The sequence below is a fragment of the Mixophyes fleayi genome, chromosome 1 (assembly GCF_038048845.1).
Source record: "Mixophyes fleayi isolate aMixFle1 chromosome 1, aMixFle1.hap1, whole genome shotgun sequence".
NCBI lineage: Eukaryota > Metazoa > Chordata > Amphibia > Anura > Limnodynastidae > Mixophyes > Mixophyes fleayi.
This window is the reverse complement of record NC_134402.1, coordinates 16,004,964-16,030,944: the sequence shown is the minus strand read 5'-3', so window position 1 is coordinate 16,030,944 and position 25,981 is coordinate 16,004,964. Positions and strand designations below refer to the sequence as shown.

At 43.2% G+C, this 25,981-nt stretch overlaps 1 protein-coding gene across 1 annotated transcript in view; it reads left to right on the top strand.

Annotated features, from left to right (window-relative positions):
- Positions 1-25,981, top strand: part of DNAAF9 (dynein axonemal assembly factor 9) — a 55,006-nt gene that overhangs the window by 18,037 nt on the left and 10,988 nt on the right. The window contains exons 12-27 of the mRNA XM_075189712.1: positions 298-334; positions 2,863-2,950; positions 3,918-3,994; positions 6,031-6,075; positions 6,164-6,209; positions 7,150-7,261; positions 12,361-12,431; positions 13,300-13,350; positions 13,813-13,900; positions 14,455-14,558; positions 18,476-18,622; positions 19,936-20,027; positions 22,196-22,297; positions 22,677-22,794; positions 23,787-23,875; positions 24,531-24,698. Coding sequence (XP_075045813.1) covers positions 298-334; positions 2,863-2,950; positions 3,918-3,994; positions 6,031-6,075; positions 6,164-6,209; positions 7,150-7,261; positions 12,361-12,431; positions 13,300-13,350; positions 13,813-13,900; positions 14,455-14,558; positions 18,476-18,622; positions 19,936-20,027; positions 22,196-22,297; positions 22,677-22,794; positions 23,787-23,875; positions 24,531-24,698 — 1,435 coding nt within the window. The remainder of the gene's footprint in view (positions 1-297; positions 335-2,862; positions 2,951-3,917; positions 3,995-6,030; positions 6,076-6,163; positions 6,210-7,149; positions 7,262-12,360; positions 12,432-13,299; positions 13,351-13,812; positions 13,901-14,454; positions 14,559-18,475; positions 18,623-19,935; positions 20,028-22,195; positions 22,298-22,676; positions 22,795-23,786; positions 23,876-24,530; positions 24,699-25,981) is intronic.

The following is a 25,981-nucleotide window of genomic DNA, read 5'->3' as shown; positions in this document are numbered from 1 at the left end:
GGTCATGTTGGGGGTGTAGTGTCCTATGTCTGTATAGAGTGTAATAGAATTGTATTATGATCATGTCCAGTGATCAGGTCATGTTGGGGGTGTAGTGTCCTATGTCTGTATACAGTGTAATATAATTGTATTATGATCATGTCCAGTGGTCAGGTCATGTTGGAGGTGTAGTGTCCTATGTCTGTATAGAGTGTAATAGAATTGTATTATGATCATGTCCAGCGGTCAGGTCATGTTGGAGGTGTAGTGTCCTATGTCTGTATAGAGTGTAATAGAATTGTATTTCTATTTTTATAGGGAATGACAATGCGACACACAAGAAAAATGAGCAAATGTAAGTGTTTTTACCCTTTTACTAACCTAACAGTCATGGCCTTATCTGTGAGGAGTTTGTATGTTCTCCCCGTGTTTGCGTGGGTTTCCTCTGGGTGCTCCGGTTTCCTCCCACACTCCAAAAACATGCTAATAGGTCAATTGGCTGCCATCAAATTGACCTTAGTCTCTCTGTGTGTTTGTATGTTAGGGACTTTTATTAAAAGCAGTTAAGAATGATTCAGTGCATGGACCTCATAGTTAGAAAGGTAGTACCTCAATATCGGGATATAATAAATAAATATATTTATATATATATATATATATATAATGATGGGATATCGGGATATAATATATATATATATAGTGATGGGATATAATATATATAGTGACAGATGATATGTTATTTGAATAGTTTTGTTCACAGGAGCAGTTACAAGCTGTGAATGTGCATCTAAATCACACATGGTATTATCTCAATTAAGAGAACATCTCTATATAATTATCTACTCGATTAGAGAGAACCCAGCTAAGTACATAGATTCCATAGTAGGAGAAATGAAGAAACAAACTTGATACATATTAGTCACGGTTATATTAATAACTGTGTTTATTTTGCAACATGTAACAATTCAAGTATCAAATTACAGTAGTGGGACCAACTCTATGTAATTGGTATAATGTATTGGAGACAGATCCTGGCAAATGATACAGATTGTTTATTAGCTATAAGAAAGATAAAAATATACCCCTGAGCTTTTCATGAACTCCATATTTTAATATTTCGCTTTATATAATAAATATTTTAATAAAACATTAAGAAAAAATGGGATTTTTACATTTGTCAATGTTTTCAGATTCATCATGTAAGCACAGTGATGGATTTGGGTATCTACTGTTTATTATCCTATGTAGTTTAATATATTAATCACAATAGTATTAGTTTGTGTAAAGATTAGAAGACATACTTTAGACCAGGAGTACTACATTACCTTACTATATAGTACAATTCTGCAATCTTCATCCTTATTTAGTTTTTACTTGAATAAATACATTTTGTAAAATATTCTAGGCAGGCGCACAGTGGTGATTTTCCTGCAGCTGTGTGTAGTGGGCTAGTTATCACCTTCACCTCCTTTGTGGGGGCTGCACCTGTGTCCTATCTAAGAGCATCTTATTATCCTTCCTGATGGGCTGTGCTGTTCCCATAAGCCCGATATGCTGCCCCCATGTATTTCTGTGACTATTTCCTGTGTCAGTCGTATATTAGACACTACTTTCAGTCATTTACATGTCATTTCCCTGCCAGTCTCTCAGTCACCAAGCATTCCTATAGCGTTAGGAAGCAGAATGTTAGTTTGAATCCCCCCCCCACCCCCTCACTCCCTGTTGCTAATGCAGGTGACAATCACACTTAAAATAATGTAAGCCCAGCTCATGCCAGTTCTTACACTTGTAACTTAATATTTGAGAGTTTCGGGAATAACACTTCGGCTGCCCTGGACAGGGTACTCTCCTGTACTTGTTGGTGCTCTCCTGTGCTTGTGGGTGCTCTCCTGTGCGTGTGGGTGCTCTACTGTGCGTGTGGGTGCTCTACTGTGCGTGTGGGTGCTCTCCTGTACGTGTGGGTGCTCTCCTGTAGGTGTGGGTGCTCTCCTGTAGGTGTGGGTGCTCTCCTGTAGGTGTGGGTGCTCTCCTGTGCTCGTGGGTGCTCTCCTGTAGGTGTGGGTGCTATCCTGTAGGTGTGGGTGCTATCCTGTAGGTGTGGGTGCTATCCTGTGCTCGTGGGTGCTATCCTGTGCTCGTGGGTGCTCTCCTGTACGTGTGGGTGCTCTCCTGTATGTGTGGGTGCTCTCCTGTGCTCGTGGGTGCTCTCCTGTAGGTGTGGGTGCTCTCCTGTGCTCGTGGGTGCTCTCCTGTACGTGTGGGTGCTCTCCTGTACGTGTGGGTGCTCTCCTGTACGTGTGGGTGCTCTCCTGTACGTGTGGGTGCTCTCCTGTGCTCGTGGGTGCTCTCCTGTGCTCGTGGGTGCTCTCCTGTGCTCGTGGGTGCTCTCCTGTACGTGTGGGTGCTCTCCTGTGCTCGTGGGTGCTCTCTTGTACTTATGTCATAGCTGGCAATCACTGCTGGAACATCCCTGATAATGAGATTATTGCTTCTCTTGTGCTCTAGCTGCACTTCTCTACAAGCACCTGTCTACATGAACTGAAGTTAACCTCCAGTACTTGCTCATCCACCTAGTGCAGATTGTTATTTGCTGCCCCTACAGTGCCACTGTATGAATTACATATGTATATTCATTATCAATGCTGCGGTGTTTTGCCCATTAGTAGGGGATGGGAGGGTGGTCAGTCCACTGCTGTTCTGTTGGTTGGGCAGCTGGATTCTCCTTTTGCTCAAGATAACATAATTCCTGCAATGACAGATGGGTGGAGTCTGTTAGTGACTCCTCCCCTCTTTTGTGCATTAACCGATCCTATGATATACACATTTATTCCACCTTTTAGATTGCCTTAATATGATGAATTTTGTATTTTTGTCTCTTTAAAGTACCTTGCTGTCCCAAATCTATGCAGCGGTTGTTGAAGCAGTGCTTGCTGGGATTGCATGCTACGTCAAGTCTTCAAGTTTAACAAAGGTAACAAGTTTTTATAGTGTACAGTTTGGTCCTATCACTTCCGGTACTAGTCATCTAAAGCAGTTGTTTACACTCTTCCTTGTGTCTATACACATCTATGAGCACAACTGAATCGTTGTGTGTTTATATAACACACCTGCAGTAATATGGACTGGATTCATTAATAAAAGAAATCCCGCCAGTGTAATTTCAGTGATGTCACTGGTTCCTAGTGAGTGGATAGGCTGCGTTCTCAGTGATGTCGCTGGTTCCTAGTGAGTGGATAGGCTGCACTCTCAGTGATGTCACTAGTTCCTAGTGACTGGATAGGCTGTGTTCTCAGTGATGTCACTGGTTCCTAGTGAGTGGATAGGCTGCATTCTCAGTGATGTCACTGGTTCCTAGTGGGTGGATAGGCTGTGTTCTCAGTGATGTCACTGGTTCCTAGTGGGTGGATAGGCTGTGTTCTCAGTGATGTCACTAGTTCCTAGTGGGTGGATAGGCTGTGTTCTCAGTGATGTCACTGGTTCCTAGTGGGTGGATAGGCTGTGTTCTCAGTGATGTCACTGGTTCCTAGTGGGTGGATAGGCTGTGTTCTCAGTGATGTCACTGGTTCCTAGTGACTGGATAGGCTGTGTTCTCAGTGATGTCACTGGTTCCTAGTGGGTGGATAGGCTGTGTTCTCAGTGATGTCACTGGTTCCTAGTGGGTGGATAGGCTGTGTTCTCAGTGATGTCACTGGTTCCTAGTCAATGTATAGGCTGCGTTCTCAGTGATGTCACTGGTTCCTAGTGACTGGATAGGCTGCGTTCTCAGTGATGTCACTGGTTCCTAGTCAATGTATAGGCTGGGTTCTCATGAATTTGAATTCAGTCCATATAATGGCTTCCACGTCTTGTGCTTATATGTGTGTACTCGCTCCCTTTGGATCTAGTGACTGCAGTGACCTTGATGTACTAGTCTGACTTTATTTTATGTTTTCCTACAGGCAAAGGAAGTGGCAGAACACAATCTCTGGACGCTGCTGGACTCCTTTAATCTCGTTCAAATGAAATCCGCTTTGAGGTTTGCTGAAAATTTCCTTTTTATTTAAAAATAGAGCTTCAATGGGAATACACATGGGGGACACGGTGTAATTATACTGTGCTTGCTGCAATAGGACGGGGCGTGTAACACATGATTAGCTGTCGTAAAGCTCTTTGGTGTCTCATTTTCTCACTCACACTAGGAAGATTGCAGTTTATGTTGGGGCCCTCCCAGAGAGATCCTTCCCTATCACTGTTTGTTTTACGTTAAGAGTTCCCTCGCACAAGCCGGATTTATGGAGGCACTTTTGCTTGTTGAATCATCCGCTCCTCCTGGCCCCTAGGATTCAATAAGGCATATCCCATAATCATTATGGATGATGCTGGAGGGCTGCTGAGTGTTGGGGAACCAGATCTCCAGAACAAGGCTGCTCCCATGTGACACAAAGACCCTCACACCTGTAGATCAGTGGGGAAGCTGCCAGTGAGGGTCTTTGTGTCACATGGGGACGCTCCCGGTGAGGGTCTTTGTGTCACATGGGGACGCTCCCGGTGAGGGTGAGGGTCTTTGTGTCACATCGGGATGCTCCCAGTCTGCTTCTGACTTGGACAAAATGAAAAGGTTTGCAGCAGGACTGAGTTTGCAGTTTTAGTGAGTAACCCCTAGCTGCAGCTCTGTCACAGGGGTCCCGTGGACAGGAAGAGGAAAAAAACAAACAAACAAAAAAACTTACCAATCCGACGGCGCCCAAGACCCAGCATCCTCCTCCCTCCTCGCTTGACGTCATCATGCCCGACATATTCAGTGAGAAGCGGTTGGATGCAGAGGGGGCAGAAGCGGTTGGATGCAGAGGGGGCAGAAGCGGTTGGATGCAGAGGGGGCAGAAGCGGTTGGATGCAGAGGGGGCAGAAGCGGTTGAATGCAGAGGGGGCAGAAGCGGTTGGATGCAGAGGGGGCAGAAGCGGTTGGATGCAGAGGAGGCAGAGCGAGTGGATGCAGGGGACACAGTGTGTGTTAGCTGTAAATTATTCTTTGACAGAAATATAATTGAAAAAAATATATAAAAATATTATTTTCCCTTGGATTTATGTGTATTATTTTTGCATACAACTAAATAAGTATTTCTGTTCTGACCTAAATACTTATTACGTTTTTTTGACTACTTATTAAACAGGGCTGCTCGGTAATTATTTTGGAGGGTTGCCTTGAAAAAATTATGGAGACTCTAAGGGTGCTGCGAACTGCAAAAGTTTGGGAACCACTCGAGTAACCAGAGATACAATTACAGATCCTATTTGGTCATTCAGGCCATGATTTGCAAATAAAAGCGTGCTCTCCATTATGCTGGGGTTTTTTTTTTTTTCGGGTGGGAGGTATTTGCCATTTTGTAGACAACTCAAAATGTTGCATTCTGTGCATCCTTAGAATGAAAGCTGGGACATTAAATAATATGTAACCGTACCTCTCTGGTCAATGATTCTCTGCTCGTCTGCTGCGTAAACATCTTGGGGCTTATTCAATTAGGTCCAGAGATCGCTGGCCGTTCTGGAGCGTAACCGCGAAGGTACTACCTTTGCGAAGGGAAATCTGCGTTGTTGCAGTACCGTATTACCTAATGTAATGCGCAGCTGCCGTGCAGCCACGATCTCCAGACCTAATTGAATAAGCCCCCTTATGTTCCATCCAGCAATTATAATCTTAAAGGACTCTAACCTCAAGCATTGTCTGTGCTTAGTTGTGCACTGTAGACTTCTAGACGTCTGTCTGTTTGTATAGGCGTTAGGAGTTCTGTCTAGATCTGGGCAATGATCTCATGCCACGTGCTGATGATTTCTGTGTCTACCCGAATTACTTGGCTTTTTCTCCCTAACTGTTTTCTTAGAGGAAAAATAATACTGAGGACATAACAAAAACAGATCTGTAATAAAATAAACTCGGACAAACTCGGTGACCTCTCCGTAGAAGTTAGGACCATGCCTAGAACATGATCGTCGTCTCTGAATAATTACCTAGGAATGTAAAATAAAAATGGGGATAGTGGGCCTTACTTTTGATAATGTTTTTCTTTTTTCTAGGTCTAAAGTAACATTTCAAATTGAAGCTGTGAATAGTCTGGGCAGGTAACGTGTCATTTCTGTAGTAACGTTACACAGGGGGATTATTAGATGTAATCTGACAAATGTTTAAAGGCTTTTTCTTTACATCTAGGATCGTATCACTGGACCACAATGATAGCACACATCTAATAAAGTCTGTAAGTAAAAATACACATCTACCTACTGCATACGTGTGCGCTGGAAACACATCTGATCTGTTAGACTTGATAGTCTTGTGTGTGCTGGCACCGGACTCCCCACATATAAACGTCTTTCACAGAAGCCTCCTCTCCTGTCTTGGATATCTCCATGTTGTCACTGGGGCGTATATGTGATCCTTTTATGTCCCTCTCCTGTATTCAGTGTTGTTCATAGGTGAGCGAAGGAGGCCGGTCCTCACAAGAGACGACACATGAACACTTTATAGAATAATGGTGTTAAGTGTGGGGAAAATAAAACCTTCAGTGCTGGTTATCTCTACGTGACGGTATTTCTCTCTCGTTCACCCATGAAATAATGCACCGCGGAGGAGGCCGATATAAAGCCTGAGGGCCTGATTCATTAAGGATCTTAAATTAAGAAGTTTCTTATTTAAGTCTCCTGGACAAAACCATGTTACAATGCAAGGGGTGAAAATTAGTATTCTGTTTTGCACATAAGTTAAATACTGACTGTTTTTTCATGTAGCACACAAATACTTGATACCTTATTTGTACACTGACATTTAAAGTTGATATTTGTGTGCTACATGAAAAAACAGTCAGTATTTAACTTATGTGCAAAACAGAATACTAATTTTCACCCCTTGAATTGTAACATGGTTTTGTCCAGGAGACTGAAATAAGAAACTTCTTAATTTAAGATCCTTAATGAATCAGGCCCTGAATGCGTAACATCTAACTCTTGTACCAATGGGGTTTGCAGCGTATGTTAATGCAAAGCACTCCGATATCTGGAGATCACATTGAGTAACTCTTTATTCGATCAGTTTGATCACCGTAAGGTTTATGAGAGAGAAGCGATACATTGTGTATATGAAATAGCGCCATAAAGTGAGCGATTCGGTAATTGGCGACCTTATGTGCGCTCGTCTTTCAGGCTTCCATGGCCGTGTACGACATTCCTGACCTGCAGGGTACAAGAGGAAATTTGGGATCCATCGTGTTCTCTGAATCGTTTTTGAAGTCAGAAATTCTTGTTAGAGATAAAGGTACAAAAAAAAAATCTCACAATTTTGTTTCCCTTTATACCAATAGTTCTTTAATGTGGAGAAATGATAGGAAACCGTCCGTCAGATCTGTAGAGCAGGGACTATGTTACCATGTTCCCAACACTGCTTATATAAACGCAGGACCAGTGGGAGAAGGGATCATTGCTGGGACAGGGTGTGAATATTTATTTTGGTGATGCCTTTTTGGGCGGATAAACACCCCCTGTGTATTTTAAGGTGTTTGTACTGACAGATAAACAAGGAAGTGGGAGAGTAAATAAAAGATTGGGTTTGTGTTTCTTTATAATTATACACTTGATGTCCTTCTTCCCAAGTTCCAGAGGTGGTTTTATAGGACAATTGTTATCTATGGGAGATTACATCATATAGAAGCAGATTGTAATGAATCATTCGTAACACTGTCCTGTGTAATAGTTGTGTCTCTGTAAGTGTATATAGTAGATGATGTAAGTACAGACAGCAGTCACACCATTCTATGTGTGTGTGTATATGGCTGTGTGTCTGTAAGTGTATATAGTAGATGATGTAAGTACAGACAGCAGTCAGACCATCCTATGTGTGTATATGGCTGTGTGTCTGTAAGTGTATATAGTAGATGATGTAAGTACAGGCAGCAGTCAGACCATCCTATGTGTGTATATGGCTGTGTGTCTCCTGTAAGTGTATATAGTAGATGATGTAAGTACAGGCAGCAGTCAGACCATCCTATGTGTGTATATGGCTGTGTCTGTAAGTGTATATAGTAGATGATGTAAGTACAGACAGCAGTCAGACCATCCTATGTGTGTATATGGCTGTGTGTCTCCTGTAAGTGTATATAGTAGATGATGTAAGTACAGGCAGCAGTCAGACCATCCTATGTGTGTATATGGCTGTGTGTCTCCTGTAAGTGTATATAGTAGATGATGTAAGTACAGACAGCAGTCAGACCATCCTATGTGTGTATATGGCTGTGTGTCTGTAAGTGTATATAGTAGATGATGTAAGTACAGACAGCAGTCAGACCATCCTATGTGTGTATATGGCTGTGTCTCTGTAAGTGTATATAGTAGATGATGTAAGTACAGGCAGCAGTCAGACCATCCTATGTGTGTATATGGCTGTGTCTCCTGTAAGTGTATATAGTAGATGATGTAAGTACAGACAGCAGTCAGACCATCCTATGTGTGTATATGGCTGTGTCTGTAAGTGTATATAGTAGATGATGTAAGTACATACAGCAGTCAGACCATCCTATGTGTGTATATGGCTGTGTGTCTGTAAGTGTATATAGTAGATGATGTAAGTACATACAGCAGTCAGACCATCCTATGTGTGTATATGGCTGTGTGTCTGTAAGTGTATATAGTAGATGATGTAAGTACATACAGCAGTCAGACCATCCTATGTGTGTATATGGCTGTGTGTCTGTAAGTGTATATAGTAGATGATGTAAGTACAGACAGCAGTCAGACCATCCTATGTGTGTATATGGCTGTGTGTCTGTAAGTGTATATAGTAGATGATGTAAGTACAGACAGCAGTCAGACCATCCTATGTGTGTATATGGCTGTGTGTCTGTAAGTGTATATAGTAGATGATGTAAGTACAGACAGCAGTCAGACCATCCTATGTGTGTATATGGCTGTGTGTCTCCTGTAAGTGTATATAGTAGATGATGTAAGTACATACAGCAGTCAGACCATCCTATGTGTGTATATGGCTGTGTGTCTGTAAGTGTATATAGTAGATGATGTAAGTACATACAGCAGTCAGACCATCCTATGTGTGTATATGGCTGTGTGTCTGTAAGTGTATATAGTAGATGATGTAAGTACAGACAGCAGTCAGACCATCCTATGTGTGTATATGGCTGTGTGTCTGTAAGTGTATATAGTAGATGATGTAAGTACAGACAGCAGTCAGACCATCCTATGTGTGTATATGGCTGTGTGTCTGTAAGTGTATATAGTAGATGATGTAAGTACAGACAGCAGTCAGACCATCCTATGTGTGTATATGGCTGTGTTTTCTGTAAGTGTATATAGTAGATGATGTAAGTACAGACAGCAGTCAGACCATCCTATGTGTGTATATGGCTGTGTCTCCTGTAAGTGTATATAGTAGATGATGTAAGTACAGACAGCAGTCAGACCATCCTATGTGTGTATATGGCTGTGTGTCTGTAAGTGTATATAGTAGATGATGTAAGTACAGACAGCAGTCAGACCATCCTATGTGTGTATATATATATATGGCTGTGTGTCTGTAAGTGTATATAGTAGATGATGTAAGTACATACAGCAGTCAGACCATCCTATGTGTGTATATGGCTGTGTGTCTGTAAGTGTATATAGTAGATGATGTAATTACAGACAGCAGTCAGACCATCCTATGTGTGTATATGGTTGTGTGTCTGTAAGTGTATATAGTAGATGATGTAAGTACATACAGCAGTCAGACCATCCTATGTGTGTATATGGCTGTGTGTCTGTAAGTGTATATAGTAGATGATGTAAGTACATACAGCAGTCAGACCATCCTATGTGTGTATATGGCTGTGTGTCTGTAAGTGTATATAGTAGATGATGTAAGTACAGACAGCAGTCAGACCATCCTATGTGTGTATATATATATATATATATATATGGCTGTGTGTCTGTAAGTGTATATAGTAGATGATGTAAGTACAGACAGCAGTCAGACCATCCTATGTGTGTATATATATATATATATATATATATATATATATATATATATATATATATATATATATATATATATATATATATATATATGGCTGTGTGTCTGTAAGTGTATATAGTAGATGATGTAAGTACAGACAGCAGTCAGACCATCCTATGTGTGTATATGGCTGTGTGTCTGTAAGTGTATATAGTAGATGATGTAAGTACAGGCAGCAGTCAGACGATCCTATGTGTGTATATGGCTGTGTCTCCTGTAAGTGTATATAGTAGATGATGTAAGTACATACAGCAGTCAGACCATCCTATGTGTGTATATGGCTGTGTGTCTGTAAGTGTATATAGTAGATGTAAGTACAGACAGCAGTCAGACCATCCTATGTGTGTATATGGCTGTGTGTCTGTAAGTGTATATAGTAGATGATGTAAGTACAGACAGCAGTCAGACCATCCTATGTGTGTATATGGCTGTGTCTCTGTAAGTGTATATAGTAGATGATGTAAGTACATACAGCAGTCAGACCATCCTATGTGTATATATGGCTGTGTGTCTGTAAGTGTATATAGTAGATGATGTAAGTACATACAGCAGTCAGACCATCCTATGTGTATATATGGCTGTGTGTCTGTAAGTGCATATAGTAGATGATGTAAGTACAGGCAGCAGTCAGACCATCCTATGTGTATATATGGCTGTGTGTCTGTAAGTGTATATAGTAGATGATGTAAGTACATACAGCAGTCAGACCATCCTATGTGTGTATATGGCTGTGTGTCTGTAAGTGTATATAGTAGATGATGTAAGTACATGCAGCAGTCAGACCATCCTATGTGTGTATATGGCTGTGTGTCTGTAAGTGTATATAGTAGATGATGTAAGTACAGGCAGCAGTCAGACGATCCTATGTGTGTATATGGCTGTGTCTCCTGTAAGTGTATATAGTAGATGATGTAAGTACATACAGCAGTCAGACCATCCTATGTGTGTATATGGCTGTGTGTCTGTAAGTGTATATAGTAGATGATGTAAGTACAGACAGCAGTCAGACCATCCTATGTGTGTATATGGCTGTGTCTCCTGTAAGTGTATATAGTAGATGATGTAAGTACAGGCAGCAGTCAGACCATCCTATGTGTGTATATGGCTGTGTGTCTGTAAGTGTATATAGTAGATGATGTAAGTACAGACAGCAGTCAGACCATCCTATGTGTGTATATGGCTGTGTGTCTGTAAGTGTATATAGTAGATGATGTAAGTACAGACAGCAGTCAGACCATCCTATGTGTGTATATGGCTTTGTCTCCTGTAAGTGTATATAGTAGATGATGTAAGTACAGGCAGCAGTCAGACCATCCTATGTGTGTATATGGCTGTGTGTCTGTAAGTGTATATAGTAGATGATGTAAGTACAGACAGCAGTCAGACCATCCTATGTGTGTATATGGCTGTGTCTCCTGTAAGTGTATATAGTAGATGATGTAAGTACATACAGCAGTCAGACCATCCTATGTGTGTATATGGCTGTGTGTCTGTAAGTGTATATAGTAGATGATGTAAGTACAGACAGCAGTCAGACCATCCTATGTGTGTATATGGCTGTGTCTCCTGTAAGTGTATATAGTAGATGATGTAAGTACATACAGCAGTCAGACCATCCTATGTGTGTATATGGCTGTGTGTCTGTAAGTGTATATAGTAGATGATGTAAGTACAGGCAGCAGTCAGACCATCCTATGTGTGTATATGGCTGTGTGTCTGTAAGTGTATATAGTAGATGATGTAAGTACATACAGCAGTCAGACCATCCTATGTGTGTATATGGCTGTGTGTCTGTAAGTGTATATAGTAGATGATGTAAGTACAGGCAGCAGTCAGACCATCCTATGTGTGTATATGGCTGTGTGTCTGTAAGTGTATATAGTAGATGATGTAAGTACATACAGCAGTCAGACCATCCTATGTGTGTATATGGCTGTGTGTCTGTAAGTGTATATAGTAGATGATGTAAGTACATACAGCAGTCAGACCATCCTATGTGTGTATATGGCTGTGTGTCTGTAAGTGTATATAGTAGATGATGTAAGTACAGGCAGCAGTCAGACCATCCTATGTGTGTATATGGCTGTGTGTCTGTAAGTGTATATAGTAGATGATGTAAGTACAGACAGCAGTCAGACCATCCTATGTGTGTATATGGCTGTGTGTCTGTAAGTGTATATAGTAGATGATGTAAGTACAGACAGCAGTCAGACCATCCTATGTGTGTATATGGCTGTGTGTCTGTAAGTGTATATAGTAGATGATGTAAGTACAGACAGCAGTCAGACCATCCTACGTGTGTATATGGCTGTGTGTCTCCTGTACAGACCTGTCTCCTCTTCTCATGTTCTCAGATGGAGCTATTACATCAGATAATAACTATATCATTCTGACGGCTGCTGTTCCACGGTTTATCTCATGGCTGGTTAGTATTGTGTCTAACAAGAGCGTAGGTATGAGAAGCAGCTTTCTTTTTCTCCATTACAGGAGATGGCGTGTGGCTGTATAATATCCATCTCATCTGTAATAACTGAATGTATGAAGCCATAAAGGACCATTATAAGTGCAAGTTTCTTTACTTGAAATAGCCAATAAAGCATCTCCCCTCTGTAGGACTATTTGTGAGCTTATTAGGGAGAGAATTATTTGAGCTGTGATTACGGGGCGGTAATGTTAGCTCATGTGTGTTATAATGCTCCAGGAGCTTGTCGGGCTGATAAAAGGGAACAATAGCTTACAGAGTAGCAGTACCAGGCATCTTACTTCCTGCCTTGGTGTGTGTTATTAGAATATACATTTGAACATAATCATTTATGCTCCATAGTGAGGGCGTCCTATGTTGTGTCTCTGTAAGAGTTCAGGCTTTATCTCCAGGAGAACCGTAGTTATTTCCTTTAGGGTGGTACTCGCCATACACAATTAGCCGGAATACTCCTGAACGTAACGGAACACAGGTAGAAGATAATCTGTACGTTCATTCCAGATCAGTGCAGGTCCATTCAGTGTAATAAGCATTTATACTAATGGGAGGCGCAGACCGAGCGGACTGCCCGTGTGTGTGAATCCATAGGGATCTTTATGCTGTCCTGTCCATATTGAAGTTTAGTACACATACCCTTTATTAAAATTCAAACTCGTTTACCCACCGGCATAGAATTGACCTCCTATGACATAGGCACTGACCACTTCTATTTCTTCAGTTAACCGGATGTTTAAATTGTCTGGATTTTTATCTCAGTAAGTCATTCTAAACTGTGTGTAATTATTTCTTTGCAAACTCCATTGTTTTCTAGGTTGAAGATAATGAAGTTAAACTTTCTGAGAAAGCTCAGAATACTGTGAAGGTGAGAACGACTGACGGACCATTCTCTTCAACTGGGATGGAAGTAGGGGGTATACGGGGAATGTCATACCGCCACTTCTCCTACTGCCTTCATTGTAGCACTATCACATTACAGTCACTTACATTATATATATATATATATATATATATATATATATATATATATATATATATATATATACACATACACACACACACACATACACACACACACACACACACACACACACACACACACACACACACACACGTGAAAGTAGGGGATATATGGGGGTATGTCATACAGCCACTTCTCCTACTGCCTTCATTGTAGCACTATCACATTACAGTCACTTACATTTTCCATACCACCACTTCTAAATTTCCACTTTGACCACTGATGTACAATAAATATAGTCCTGATTTCCATACGTTTTACTGACCATCTATGAAGCTGATATAATCGGTCATTACTGCTTTTTAGGAACATGAATCGTTTCTCGGGAGTTTCCTGTCCGGCGGAGACGGAGCCTTCATGTGTTCCAGTAGCCAACACATATCTCCTGAGGAAGGTAGGACGTTAGATCTACAACCACAATGAGGCTTCCGGCGGTGTGTGCCGCTAACCGACACATTCCTTGTGGAAGTCGGTGACTAGGGCACCTACGGTTGTAGAGTACCAGTAAGAAGCGGTAATCGTCATATTGGAGAACCTAGTGATGTCAGCGATGTACTTTATATATCTAGTTCTTAGGGAAACGGCAGGTTGTAGTCTTGTGGATATTGGTTCAGTACACAGTGACTGTCTCTGCTGTGTGTAGGGCTCATGTAAAGCAGACTCCCCCTGTCCTCCTATCCCACCTACATCACTGTTATGGATGTATCTTCAGCATGGTAGTAGGGGCTGATTGTGCCCTGTCTTATAGCGTTACGTGTTCCTTGTTTATTCCTTTCATAATTACAAATAAAAGATAAAAGCCTTATGCACCGCAATGAACACAATGCTGGTTGTCGCGATACATTAACTGCAAGTCCTGTGGATTAAAGAGTCTTTTGTTTATCTGCTGACTGTTTCCAGCAGACAGGCCACTGACTATGTTAATGATTTGTACGTTCATTTCCGCAGGTAAATTGTATTTCTTTTCTGATGGTGTCCTGTTCGTTCACCCTAACCACGGAAGTGTTACAGTACCGAGGAGTCACATGACTTCGGTCAAGTTTCATGATGGCGTAAGTACCTGCGCTGTGTGGATGATTATAGCACAAACAGGTGGTTATGTTGATATACTCTATAGCAAGCATCTCTCTTCCTTGTTAGACCAGGTCTGAATTTCACCGGTCTGGCATCCAGGAACTATGGAGTTTTCTATAGCGCATTTATGCATTTAACTATGTGTTTATTGAAATAAAACCCACACACTTCCACCAACTATCCAGCTGTCCCTGCTTTGTCCTACAGGGACCAACACACTGGAGAATTTTAATGAATAGGAGTGGTAAACAAGAATGCTGATTGGCTGCCAGTCTGTCCAATCAGGGTTCTCCATCACTTCACTGTATTCATTCAAAATTCTCCAGGGTGTTGATGACTTAACTTTCTAGCTGTATAATACAATTTAGTTGCACAGTGATCGATCACCGACTGCTGTATTTCCCCTGAACTGCATGGTGTAATGTTCACTATATTGGAGCACTTGTTTTCTGTTTATTAGAGAAAACAAATCCTGGAAAGTTCATCAGACAGGTCACCGTTCACCATTATGTGAACAAATATTTTCCATGTGCCGAGTCCTATAAGTGACCGTACAGCTGTTTTGCTGGAGGTGAATGCAGTGTGAGATTTTCCATGAGAGATGATTACTGAGTGAGGAGTTTGATATACAGTGTGTGGAGGGTTAGAGTTAGGCCACAGTAAAATATACATGTGAGTCCTTCTTCCATCCTTAAAAAAAGATACTAAAGTGACATTTCATGGATGAGCTGTATGAAATATTTGTAATGTGTGCTTGGTATGTATCTTATTGTTACTCTCTCGTGTAAAAATCTCTTTCTCACAAATACAATGAGCCTATCGGTACACTGCTGACCAGTGACATTACTGAGAATGCAGCCTATCGGTACACTGCTGACCAGTGACATCACAGAGAATGCAGCCTATCACTATCACTACACTACAGACCAGTGACATCACAGAGAATGCAGCCTATCACTATCACTACACTACAGACCAGTGACATCACTGGGAATGCAGCCTATCCCTACACTAGTGACCAGTGACATCACTGAGAATGCAGCCTATAACTACACTAGTGACCAGTGACATCACTGAGAATGCAGCCTATCGGTACACTGGTGACCAGTGACATCACTGAGGATGCAGCCTATCCCTACACTAGTGACCAGTGACATCACTGAGGATGCAGCCTATCCCTACACTAGTGACCAGTGACATCACTGAGAATGCAGCCTATCGGTACACTAGTGACCAGTGACATCACTGAGAATGCAGCCTATCGGTACACTAGTGACCAGTGACATCACTGAGAATGCAGCCTATCGGTACACTAGTGACCAGTGACATCACTGAGAATGCAGCCTATCGGTACACTAGTGACCAGTGACATCACTGATAATGCAGCCTATCAGTACACTAGTGACATCACTGATAATGCAGCCTATCAGTACACTAGTGACATCACTGATAATGCAGCCTATCAGTACACTAGTGACATCACTGATAATGCAGCCTATCGGTACACTAGTGACATCACTGAGAATGCAGCCTATCCCTACACTAGTGACCAGTGACATCACTGAGAATGCAGCCTATCCCTACACTAGTGACCAGTGACATCACTGAGAATGCAGCCTATCCCTACACTAGTGACCAGTGACATCACTGAGAATGCAGCCTATCGGTACACTAGTGACCAGTGACATCACTGAGAATGCAGCCTATCGGTACACTAGTGACATCACTGATAATGCAGCCTATCGGTACACTAGTGACATCACTGATAATGCAGCCTATCAGTACACTAGTGACATCACTGATAATGCAGCCTATCAGTACACTAGTGACATCACTGATAATGCAGCCTATCAGTACACTAGTGACATCACTGATAATGCAGCCTATCAGTACACTAGTGACATCACTGATAATGCAGCCTATCAGTACACTAGTGACATCACTGATAATGCAGCCTATCTGTACACTAGTGACATCACTGATAATGCAGCCTATCTGTACACTAGTGACCAGTGACATCACAGATAGCGGCTCCCTCCACTGTGTAGGCATCAGCCATACCGGACATTATGAAGCATTTTATGTTTGTCCTCCACATGCTGCTGGTTTATCAGCCGTGGAAGTGCTGGCGACTGTCTGTCTGGTGACATCCCGGTGCAGCGTCCGTCCACATTATCATTATCTATACATCCAGCGAATGTGTGGTGCTTACAGTTTATCATCCTTGATTTTCTTCTCAATAATAGGAAATGGTTTTGTTGCTAAAAGCAGAAAGTGAACAATAAAGACGGGTTATTTTATCTCGCGTGCATCATACTCCAGTAACGTATTTATCTCTCTTCGTTCTTACCGAGTGCTGACCTTCCTCCTATTGTCACCGCCAGCTTATTAGCTGCATGTTGGTGCTAATTATAGTGTGGGCACAGTGCCAGTTGTCTATCTAAATTCCTGAGAGATAACATTATACATGTGCTGATTGCGGGATTGGGGAACTAGACAAGCTATTGTCCAGCTGTACAATGTATGGACATTTATCACCCAGCGGTTGTTACAGATCCACTAATCTCCACATACAGCTTTCTGACATGAATTATGAAGGTATAATACATTGCTCAGTGTCACCCTGACTCCGCACTGCTGCTCTGTTGTGTACTAAATTACTACCCCAGCCACATGTATGTAAAGGTGTCACTGTAGTAGTTATATGGTGTCCAACCTCTTCTGTGATACCTTCCCCACATCCACAGCGTGCCCCACTAATAAACCTCCTTGCTGGGGGCATTGTAGTACAAGGCAGCTCTCCTATAATAAGTTCATGTAAGTGAGACGATAGTCAGGCATTGTGCAGATTGGGTGACGGGTCACTGCCATGTAGTGATGTTCCATGATGAGCCTGTCTTCAGTAATTCTTTCTCTAGTGCTATGATTTATAAGCTTCTATACCATTAACATTTTATAAGGGGGCACACTATATGTGATATCTATATGTTACGTCAGTACTGTGCATTATTTTAGATTTGCACAAACTGCAGTCTCCATAGCAACTAAGAATTGCACCCTGGCTACTGAAGTATGGCCCCCTGTTGACTATCCTTCGTCCATCTTTTCCCGATGGCTTTGCATGGGCACATTGTGGGCAAAGTGGCACTTGCTGGAAAACTCCAGTCACCTCATAGCCGGGGTTTGTGTGTATAGAAGCACAGTCATAGCTAACCTTGCATGTGATGTTTCATCGCCGTAACATTCCTGGTCGCTGTGATTATATGCCTATGCTTATAGTGTGTGTCTGTGTGGCCAGGTTTAACATTGCTGGTTTTTAACATTTGGCCCTAGCTCCTATATGTGGGGTAGATCTGCATTATTTACTTACAGAACCAATGAGCAGCCCGATAATGGTAGCTACAGACAGGTCTCATGTATTGTGTAATGAATTGGATACACGTAGTACTTTAATGCTGAGCTATGTTCCCGGTCGTGGGAACACACCATTGTGCAACCTTTGCGTTCTATGTTTAATTTTTCCCACCGAGGATCTAAAAACACATATCACAATGGTGGTCATCTCATGAAAAGTCTATAAATGCTAATCTTCTGACAGCAGATCTGCAGAATGATGTCTTACCCAGTGACCTTGTGTCAGAAAGGTGACGATAAATGTTCTCTGCATAATTAGACTGAATGACACTAGAGTGGCTGAATTGTGTCTTCCTGTCGCAGACCATTCTCTCCCAGCACTGCAGTTATTAGATGAGCTACATTGTGGGTCTCTGGGATAATGTGAAAGGCTTTATTGTAACGCAGGTTACCTTATATAACTGCAGGATCAGTGAGCCCCGTACCTGTCATGTAACTGCTGTTACTCACCTGCTGTAAATAAAGTTGTTTCTTTCTGCAGGACTCCAGCGGCGTTGTGGCTCTTCTGCTGATTGAGTATAAGAGCACCCTGCTCGCCCACCTCCCAATTCATTTCTGTGCCCCCGGCAGCTTCATCACATTTGCACTTTTACCCAAGTCCAAGAGCTATCGGGCTTTTTACTCACAGGTAATGTATACATTAGTGTTCAAGCTCCTCACTCTTACTTTCAAGGCCCTCTCCAACTCCACTGCTCCCTACATCTCCAACCTAATCTCCATTCACGCTCCATCCCGCCCTTTGCGCTTGGCTAACGACCGCCGCCTCTCTTCCCCCTGGTTACCTCCTCCCATGCTCGCATCCAAGACTTCTCCCACGCTGCCCCCCTCCACTGGAACCAGCTCCCCCGCTCCATCAGAACTTCCCCCAACCTGTCTAGCTTCAAACGGGCCTTTAAAAACCCACCTCTTCCTTAAAGCCCTCCAGTCCCCACCTAATTGACCTCCTCCCAGTCTCCCCCTACCCCCCTCCCACTCCTGCCCTCCCTCCTGTCCCCCTCTTACCTCCCTCCTTTTTATTCTCCTCTTCCCCCCTCTCCGTCTCTGTTCTCCCCATTCCCTCTTCCTACCATTGCGTCTCTGTCCGTCCTACCCTCCCCTTAGATTGTAAGCTCCTTCGAGCAGGGCCTCCTCTCCTTCTGTTCTCCACCACCTTAACTCTGCTCTCCCGCTCCTTGTCTCTTCCACGAGGTCCTCCTGCCCTTCTACCCCTCTCTCTACCCCGCTGGGGGCTCTCACCTCTCATCTAGCTGTACATTGAGCTTCGGAGTTACTGTGATTTTTGTTAACTGTACCGTGCTGTCTCACCCTGTATCGTGTTTCTGTCTATCCCTGTACGGCGCTACGGATAGCTAGTGGCGCCCTATAAATAAAAAAATAATAATAATTACGGTAGGACACTGTAGGGTTAGGTCACATGTTCGGCGATCTTGTGTAATGCATGCGCATCAAACTATTGTCTGATATAGCCGCGTGCAAGTAGAAGGGTGATGGTGACTACTTAGCTATTCAGAATACTTATTCTCTCTCATCCATCACTAACCACCCCTGGGTACATCGCACAGCACATAGCCAGTGGACAGAACCTGCTCACCTGCGTCAAAAAGCTCTAATAACAAAGCTTATCATGTCAGTTAATCCCTTTCAAACTTACAGGAACATCACTTGACAGATTATTTGTGAATCCATTGATATATACTGAGCATTTTTGCTGTGTAAGTGACTGCAAGCCCCATCGCTCATAGTTTTATATACAGCAGAGATGCAAGACACAGACACACCACCCTCCTATTGTTTATTTGTAAAGGGTTACCCATGGATTGGGAGTCTAGTATGATTAATAGATTTACATATATTTGTGCCACACTGTGGGACCTCAGACGTGACAGAGACCATCACATCATCACTCTAATAAACATGAGCTTTGTCTTTAATGCCCTGTAGGTCCTGAAGCAATGGCAGCAACAGACGGAGAGCTCAGGGACTACTCTACAATTGATGGAGGAGCACCAGCTCTCGGAGGAACAAAGGAAAATGTAAGTCTGATCCTCGGTACTGATCTACGTGTCTGTGCTCCAGATGCTCATTATCCTATCACATGTTTTATCTGCAGGTCACATTCACGTCCATTCATTTACTAATCAGGTCCTCGCCTGGAATCTGGGCATAGATTACATTATAGACATATGTGTTGTGTTCATGCCGGGACATATAGATTGTTCTGCTTTTCCATTAGTCTGTGGCCTTTTCCTCTAATAAGAAGGTAGTTGTCAGAGACATGCGCTTTGTAGATCTCTCCTTAATAAGTAAACCGAGAGTTTTCCCATGGCTGGGAAATGCTGTTGCTTTGTTACACAGGCACATTCGCCACTAGGTGGCGTAGTTACACCATCCTGTACGGATGATGTCTCTCTACCCATTCTATAGAAAAAAAATACATTGAAAATGAACTGGTAAAAGTGACGTAAATGTTCCATCATATTTAATTACAATCCAGGTACTTAAAGTTTGTAATGTGGGTAAATTACTGAAGTCAATGTTCAATTAAACCCCCCCCTCCCTCAAGAAGGCGACCTCTCAGGTAATATTCCAGTAGAGGTCCCTGCCTTGACCAGATGCATGCATCTCTCCCGTTGGCCACTAGTAGGCGCAGCCATCATCTGAGTCCAGCAGTGACAGAAAAATTGGAGCATAGTGTAAACTTATTGTTACCTGCGAGTGTGCACTGTATGGTGATGCAATAAGGTGCCGGTGTCAGTGCGTATACAGCTCCGGCAGAGCTTAGAGCATGTCACCACGTACGTAGGCTTGGGCGATCACAAAAATGTCCATCATGATAATCCTATATATCTCCATAAATCTACATTTAGTAGAAAGTACATATATATCTCAGAACTTCAAGCAAAGGAGGTTGAGGCAGTGTGGGGCAATGTTTCTGTCTGCCAGATCATCTTCACTCCACGCCCTGAAAGTCTAGGCTAGTTCAGGGAGTTAGGAGATTGGGGCAGGTGGTTGGTGAGGTCAGGGAGTTGGGAGAAGGGGACAGGTGGTTGGGAGAAGGGGACAGGTGGTTGGGAGAAGGGGACAGGTGGTTGGGAGAAGGGGACAGGTGGTTGGGAGAAGGGGACAGGTGGTTGGGAGAAGGGGACAGGTGGTTGGGAGGAGGGGACAGGTGGTTGGGAGGAGGGGACAGGTGGTTAGGAGGAGGGGACAGGTGGTTGGGAGGAGGGGACAGGTGGTTGGGAGGAGGGGACAGGTGGTTGGGAGGAGGGGACAGGTGGTTGGGAGGAGGGGACAGGTGGTTGGGAGGAGGGGACAGGTGGTTGGGAGGAGGGGACAGGTGGTTGGGAGGAGGGGGCAGGTGGTTGGGAGGAGGGGGCAGGTGGTTGGGAGGAGGGGGCAGGTGGTTGGGAGAAGGGGGCAGGTGGTTGGGAGAAGGGGGCAGGTGGTTGGGAGAAGGGGGCAGGTGGTTGGGAGAAGGGGGCAGGTGGTTGGGAGAAGGGGGCAGGTGGTTGGGAGAAGGGGGCAGGTAGTTGGGAGATGGGGACAGGTGGTTGGTGAGGTCAGGGAGTTGGGAGAAGGGGACAGGTGGTTGGTGAGGTCAAGGAGTTGGGAGAAGGGGACAGGTGCTTGGTGAGGTCAGGGAGTTGGAAGAAGGGGACTGGTGGTTGGTGAGGTCAGGGAGTTGGAAGAAGGGGACTGGTGGTTGGTGAGGTCAGGGAGTTAGGATATTGGGGCAGGTGGTTGGTGAGGTCAGGGAGTTAGGATATTGGGGCAGGTGGTTGGTGAGGTCAGGGAGTTAGGATATTGGGGCAGGTGGTTGGTGAGGTCAGGGAGTTAGGATATTGGGGCAGGTGGTTGGTGAGGTCAGGGAGTTAGGATATTGGGGCAGGTGGTTGGTGAGGTCAGGGAGTATATATGTCTCAGACTTTGGTGAAGCTAAGTTGGTTACGTCTAATATCGTTTCGGAAACTTACTGGAGAACATGGAGTATGTTTGTATGCACTGCATATTATTATAGACTGCATATAAATTATGGGCCTGTGGTGCATCTTGTATTGTCTGTAAACCTCACTGTACTGATGTGTAGCAGACTGATCCTTTCACCTCCTGCTTTTACAAGGTTATTCACAATTCCTGATATATGCACCGTTGCTAGTTTACTTCTGGCTTGTTTAAGTCGATTTTTATTTTCCTTTTCAAGCCACTTGAACATGCAGAATCTATTTGAGACGTTATCCTATCCAACCACGGAAAGATGGAGTCATCGAAAAATGATCACTGCTAACCTACCAGGACTGGAGAGGTGCGTTACTGGGGTGTTATCATCACTCCATTAGTGTCAGGTCTTTACAGATATAACTCTATATTGATACATTATATCTCCTCTAATATATGTCATAGAACTTGTGCCCATAGAGGTATTGCTTTGTGTGGATCCCTCCATTAGTGAATATACTGTATCATTGGGATCTATGTGTATTATTATCATTCTGTATTATCCTCTTCTACAGTATATTTATTATTACTGAAGTCTTTTGATCTGTTTTGCACTCTGCAGTTGTATTGATTATGGCTGCTTTTATTTTATTTATTTTTAATCTTTTTCGTACTGCACGGACTACAGCACGATATACTGTATAATTTGTCAGTGATTATTAATTACTGGTGTCTTGTTTCACCAGCTTCCTCCAGCACCTGTCAGTCAGCAGTGTGGGGAACGAGCCGGTGCCCAGAGCACATCTGCCGGCATTGCTCCAACAATCCGAGACCATCTCTGGGAGCCAGGCGGAGACCGATAAGGTGATTATACATGACCAGAGTGTGGGGGTTTACTAAATTACAATGTATGTTCCATAGTTTGCAGCTAATAATTCCATTTTTATTTAAAAGTTACCCTTCCCCACAACTTCACCACTAAGTGGCAGAACAGCAGAGATCCTTTGTACAAGACCCCTACTCTTCCAAAGTAACTCCTTCCTGCCAGCGCTGGTAATGTTCCCACGGGCTCCACACCACAGAGGAGGTGATATAATTACTCCTCCCAGAGTGGGCGGCTCCCGCTGGGACCATAGCAAATGTCCAATCAGTGTTCTTAAAATACTGGGCTCAACGCTGCCTTCATTCAGCCTTCTCTGGAGACGGGACAGTTCCCGGCAGCGGTAGATGTGAGCAGCCTGATGACTGCAGGTCGCCCCTCTCTGCTTCTGTCACTTGGGACGAGTCTGGTTAACGCCAAAAAATAAAAATAAACTGGCATTTATCAGGCACTAAAAATGTATAACGTACTCTACACTAATAACGAGTATGGAGTATAATATAGTGTAATAACTGATCTCTACTCTCTCCAGTCTTCATCTGGCTCCTCTTCTAAAGTTAGTGCTTGTCTATAGTAACTGTGGATTGCGCAAGGTAGTATTAACATAGAATGAGGCCCACAGCATCTGTCTAATAATCGACTATTGTTGTTTTAATTTATTTGTTCTTTTAAAGAACCATAAAGGCAATATTAGACACTTAATATATATCAACGCTTGGTGGTTTACTATGGGAAACATCTCCGGATAATAGCTCTAGGATGGGGAAGGGGAGCAGTGGCCGCGCACAGAAGCCTGAAGCTTCATAAACCATAGGCCTGAGCTTGTCCTGTACAGATGACCGGTGATGTAACTGCATGGCTGAAGAGACCTCCCCTTTGCTACTCTCTCAGCATCTGTTTAACCATTGACTGAAATTGGTGGTATTTTCTTTATTTAAATACAAATACGTCATTGGATCCATTGTTTGTCTTTTAGGTGACTGTGAACATTCTAACCGGATTGCCGGGTAGTCACTGCAATGACCTGTGTGATTTTCTTGTGTCCTTCCAAAAGGAGTATGGCAGGTGGGATAGTTTTATTCCGTAAAAATGACATTTTTCAGAAGAATAGTTTTAGGACTTGTAATTTTAGCGATTACATAGCAGATTTACAAAATGTCCTGTATGTATTTACTAGACCCGTGACCTGTTCTTTTATTTATTTCCCACTAACAGATACAGAATTACTCTGTAAGTTTTACGCATTTAGTTGTAATATATTTTGTCATTACATATTTAGACCTAAACGTTCCCCCTTGTTTTGATGCCTAGTGCACAGGACCTATGCAGTTATAAGTACAGGAAAATGGGTAACCCTATTCCCCCATAATTGAGCATTTAGTTTCTCTCCTGACCATCAGCAGTAGAGCGGTACAGAGTGAGCATAGCGCAGTCTGATAGCTTATCTCAGGAGGAGAGTCCAGCGGTCAGAGCTCGCTCACAGACTGGCGCAACTGTGTGCTTGATTACATGCTCTCTTCTGGGGGGACAGGAAGCGTCGTCCTCATACAAGAATACCCGTGAACGTTTTCTCTCGGCAGCGGAAGGACAATCTGGCCACCGGCTGTTTACATGGCTGATTTGTTTCTGTACCTCTCCGTCCTGTCCGCCGATATGAATAGGCAGTGTAGCAGGATGTATAGAATATGTATGGAAGGTAAGCTGAGTTCTGTCTCTCCAGGTGGATGGTGTATCGTCAGCCCAGTGATGACTCTGAGGAGTTCAACAAAGCACAGAAAGCTCAGTTTCAGCGCTTCCTCTCCAGCGTCCTGGAAGCGCAGCGCAATCGCAGCGCCCGTCAGGCTGTCTATTCCAGGAAGAAGATGAGGCTCCTCGTCGTTCTGGAGGGGTGAGAAGTGTTCTGTTATCTGAATCCCTGAAGTCTCACAATCTTTATATCACAATCCAAGGCTGTATAATACTTCAGGCTAAGACTGTTGTCCAGGTAGAAGGCAGAACTGTACTCTAAATATTGGTTTGAGGCATATTACCCATCTAGCTTCACATTGCTCTGATAAACTTATAGTATTGTCTGTCATTTTGGAGCGGTGTCTTTTGGGCCGATGATATCTAATATCAATACAGGGTCACTGCAGGTATCTAAACCATCAGATCTAACCTTATCATAAGTCATCTGCAGGTAAATCCCCTGGTAATCCAGACTCTGAACCAGTAATTACTGTCCAGCACCCTCTCACTTATAGCTGCCCCCTCACCCCTGTGTGCAGGGCTTTTGTGATAAATCCAGATGGGTGAAATGGGTTCCCCCATACAACTGGGGGCCCATCTTTAGACAGAGTGTCAGAGAGATTGGGGTGAAGGGAATTCTCCAAAATTGGAGGAAGCCGATAGATAACGCAAGTTTTACTCCACCAAAACACAGTGTAACATTGGAGGAAAGTTGTGGTACTTGTTCTAGAATAAGGAGCACATTTACCACCAATTTGTCCCTATTTTCCTGATTTCCGCCCGCCCCCCACCCAAGGTGCAATGCGGTGTAACAGCCACATATGGGAATATGGTATATCAGGGAAGGAGAGGGGAAGAGGGGAAAAAAGACAGTGTAATGTGAGGCACTACCAAGATGCTCGTTAAAATATAACTTTTATTAGTAATTGATTTAAAAGGAAAGAATTGAGCGAAATAGTTAAAAGAAAATAGAATAAAAAACGAGATGTGATTAAAATGCAAAATAATTTGCAATGTCCCACTTGTCCTCCTAATCGTATCAATGCCCGCTACATTAGCACTTAAGGCTGCGTTTAAGAGATATACAGTTGGTATATAATATAGCAACCCTAGATTACATGAATTGCGGAGACCAGTTAGTGTTATATCTCAACACTAACAGCCCGAGGTTTCTATCCAAATATCCTTAAATAGTGCTAACCTGCATCGGGCTGAGCCTATAATGAAGGCATCGGAGGTGGAAAAACTGATTGTGATAATTGCCCTGCCTCAAATGAAACTGGGGAGCGATTCCTGCTTGAATCTAAGCAATCTAAACAAGGGGGAATATGGGAATATGTCAGAAATGTAACCCGGGGACCAGAGTGCGCACACACATTAATCCTTTCCTGGCTCACATACAGATCATTGCTATCTATGGAGAGATGCAGTTCCTGAGCACAC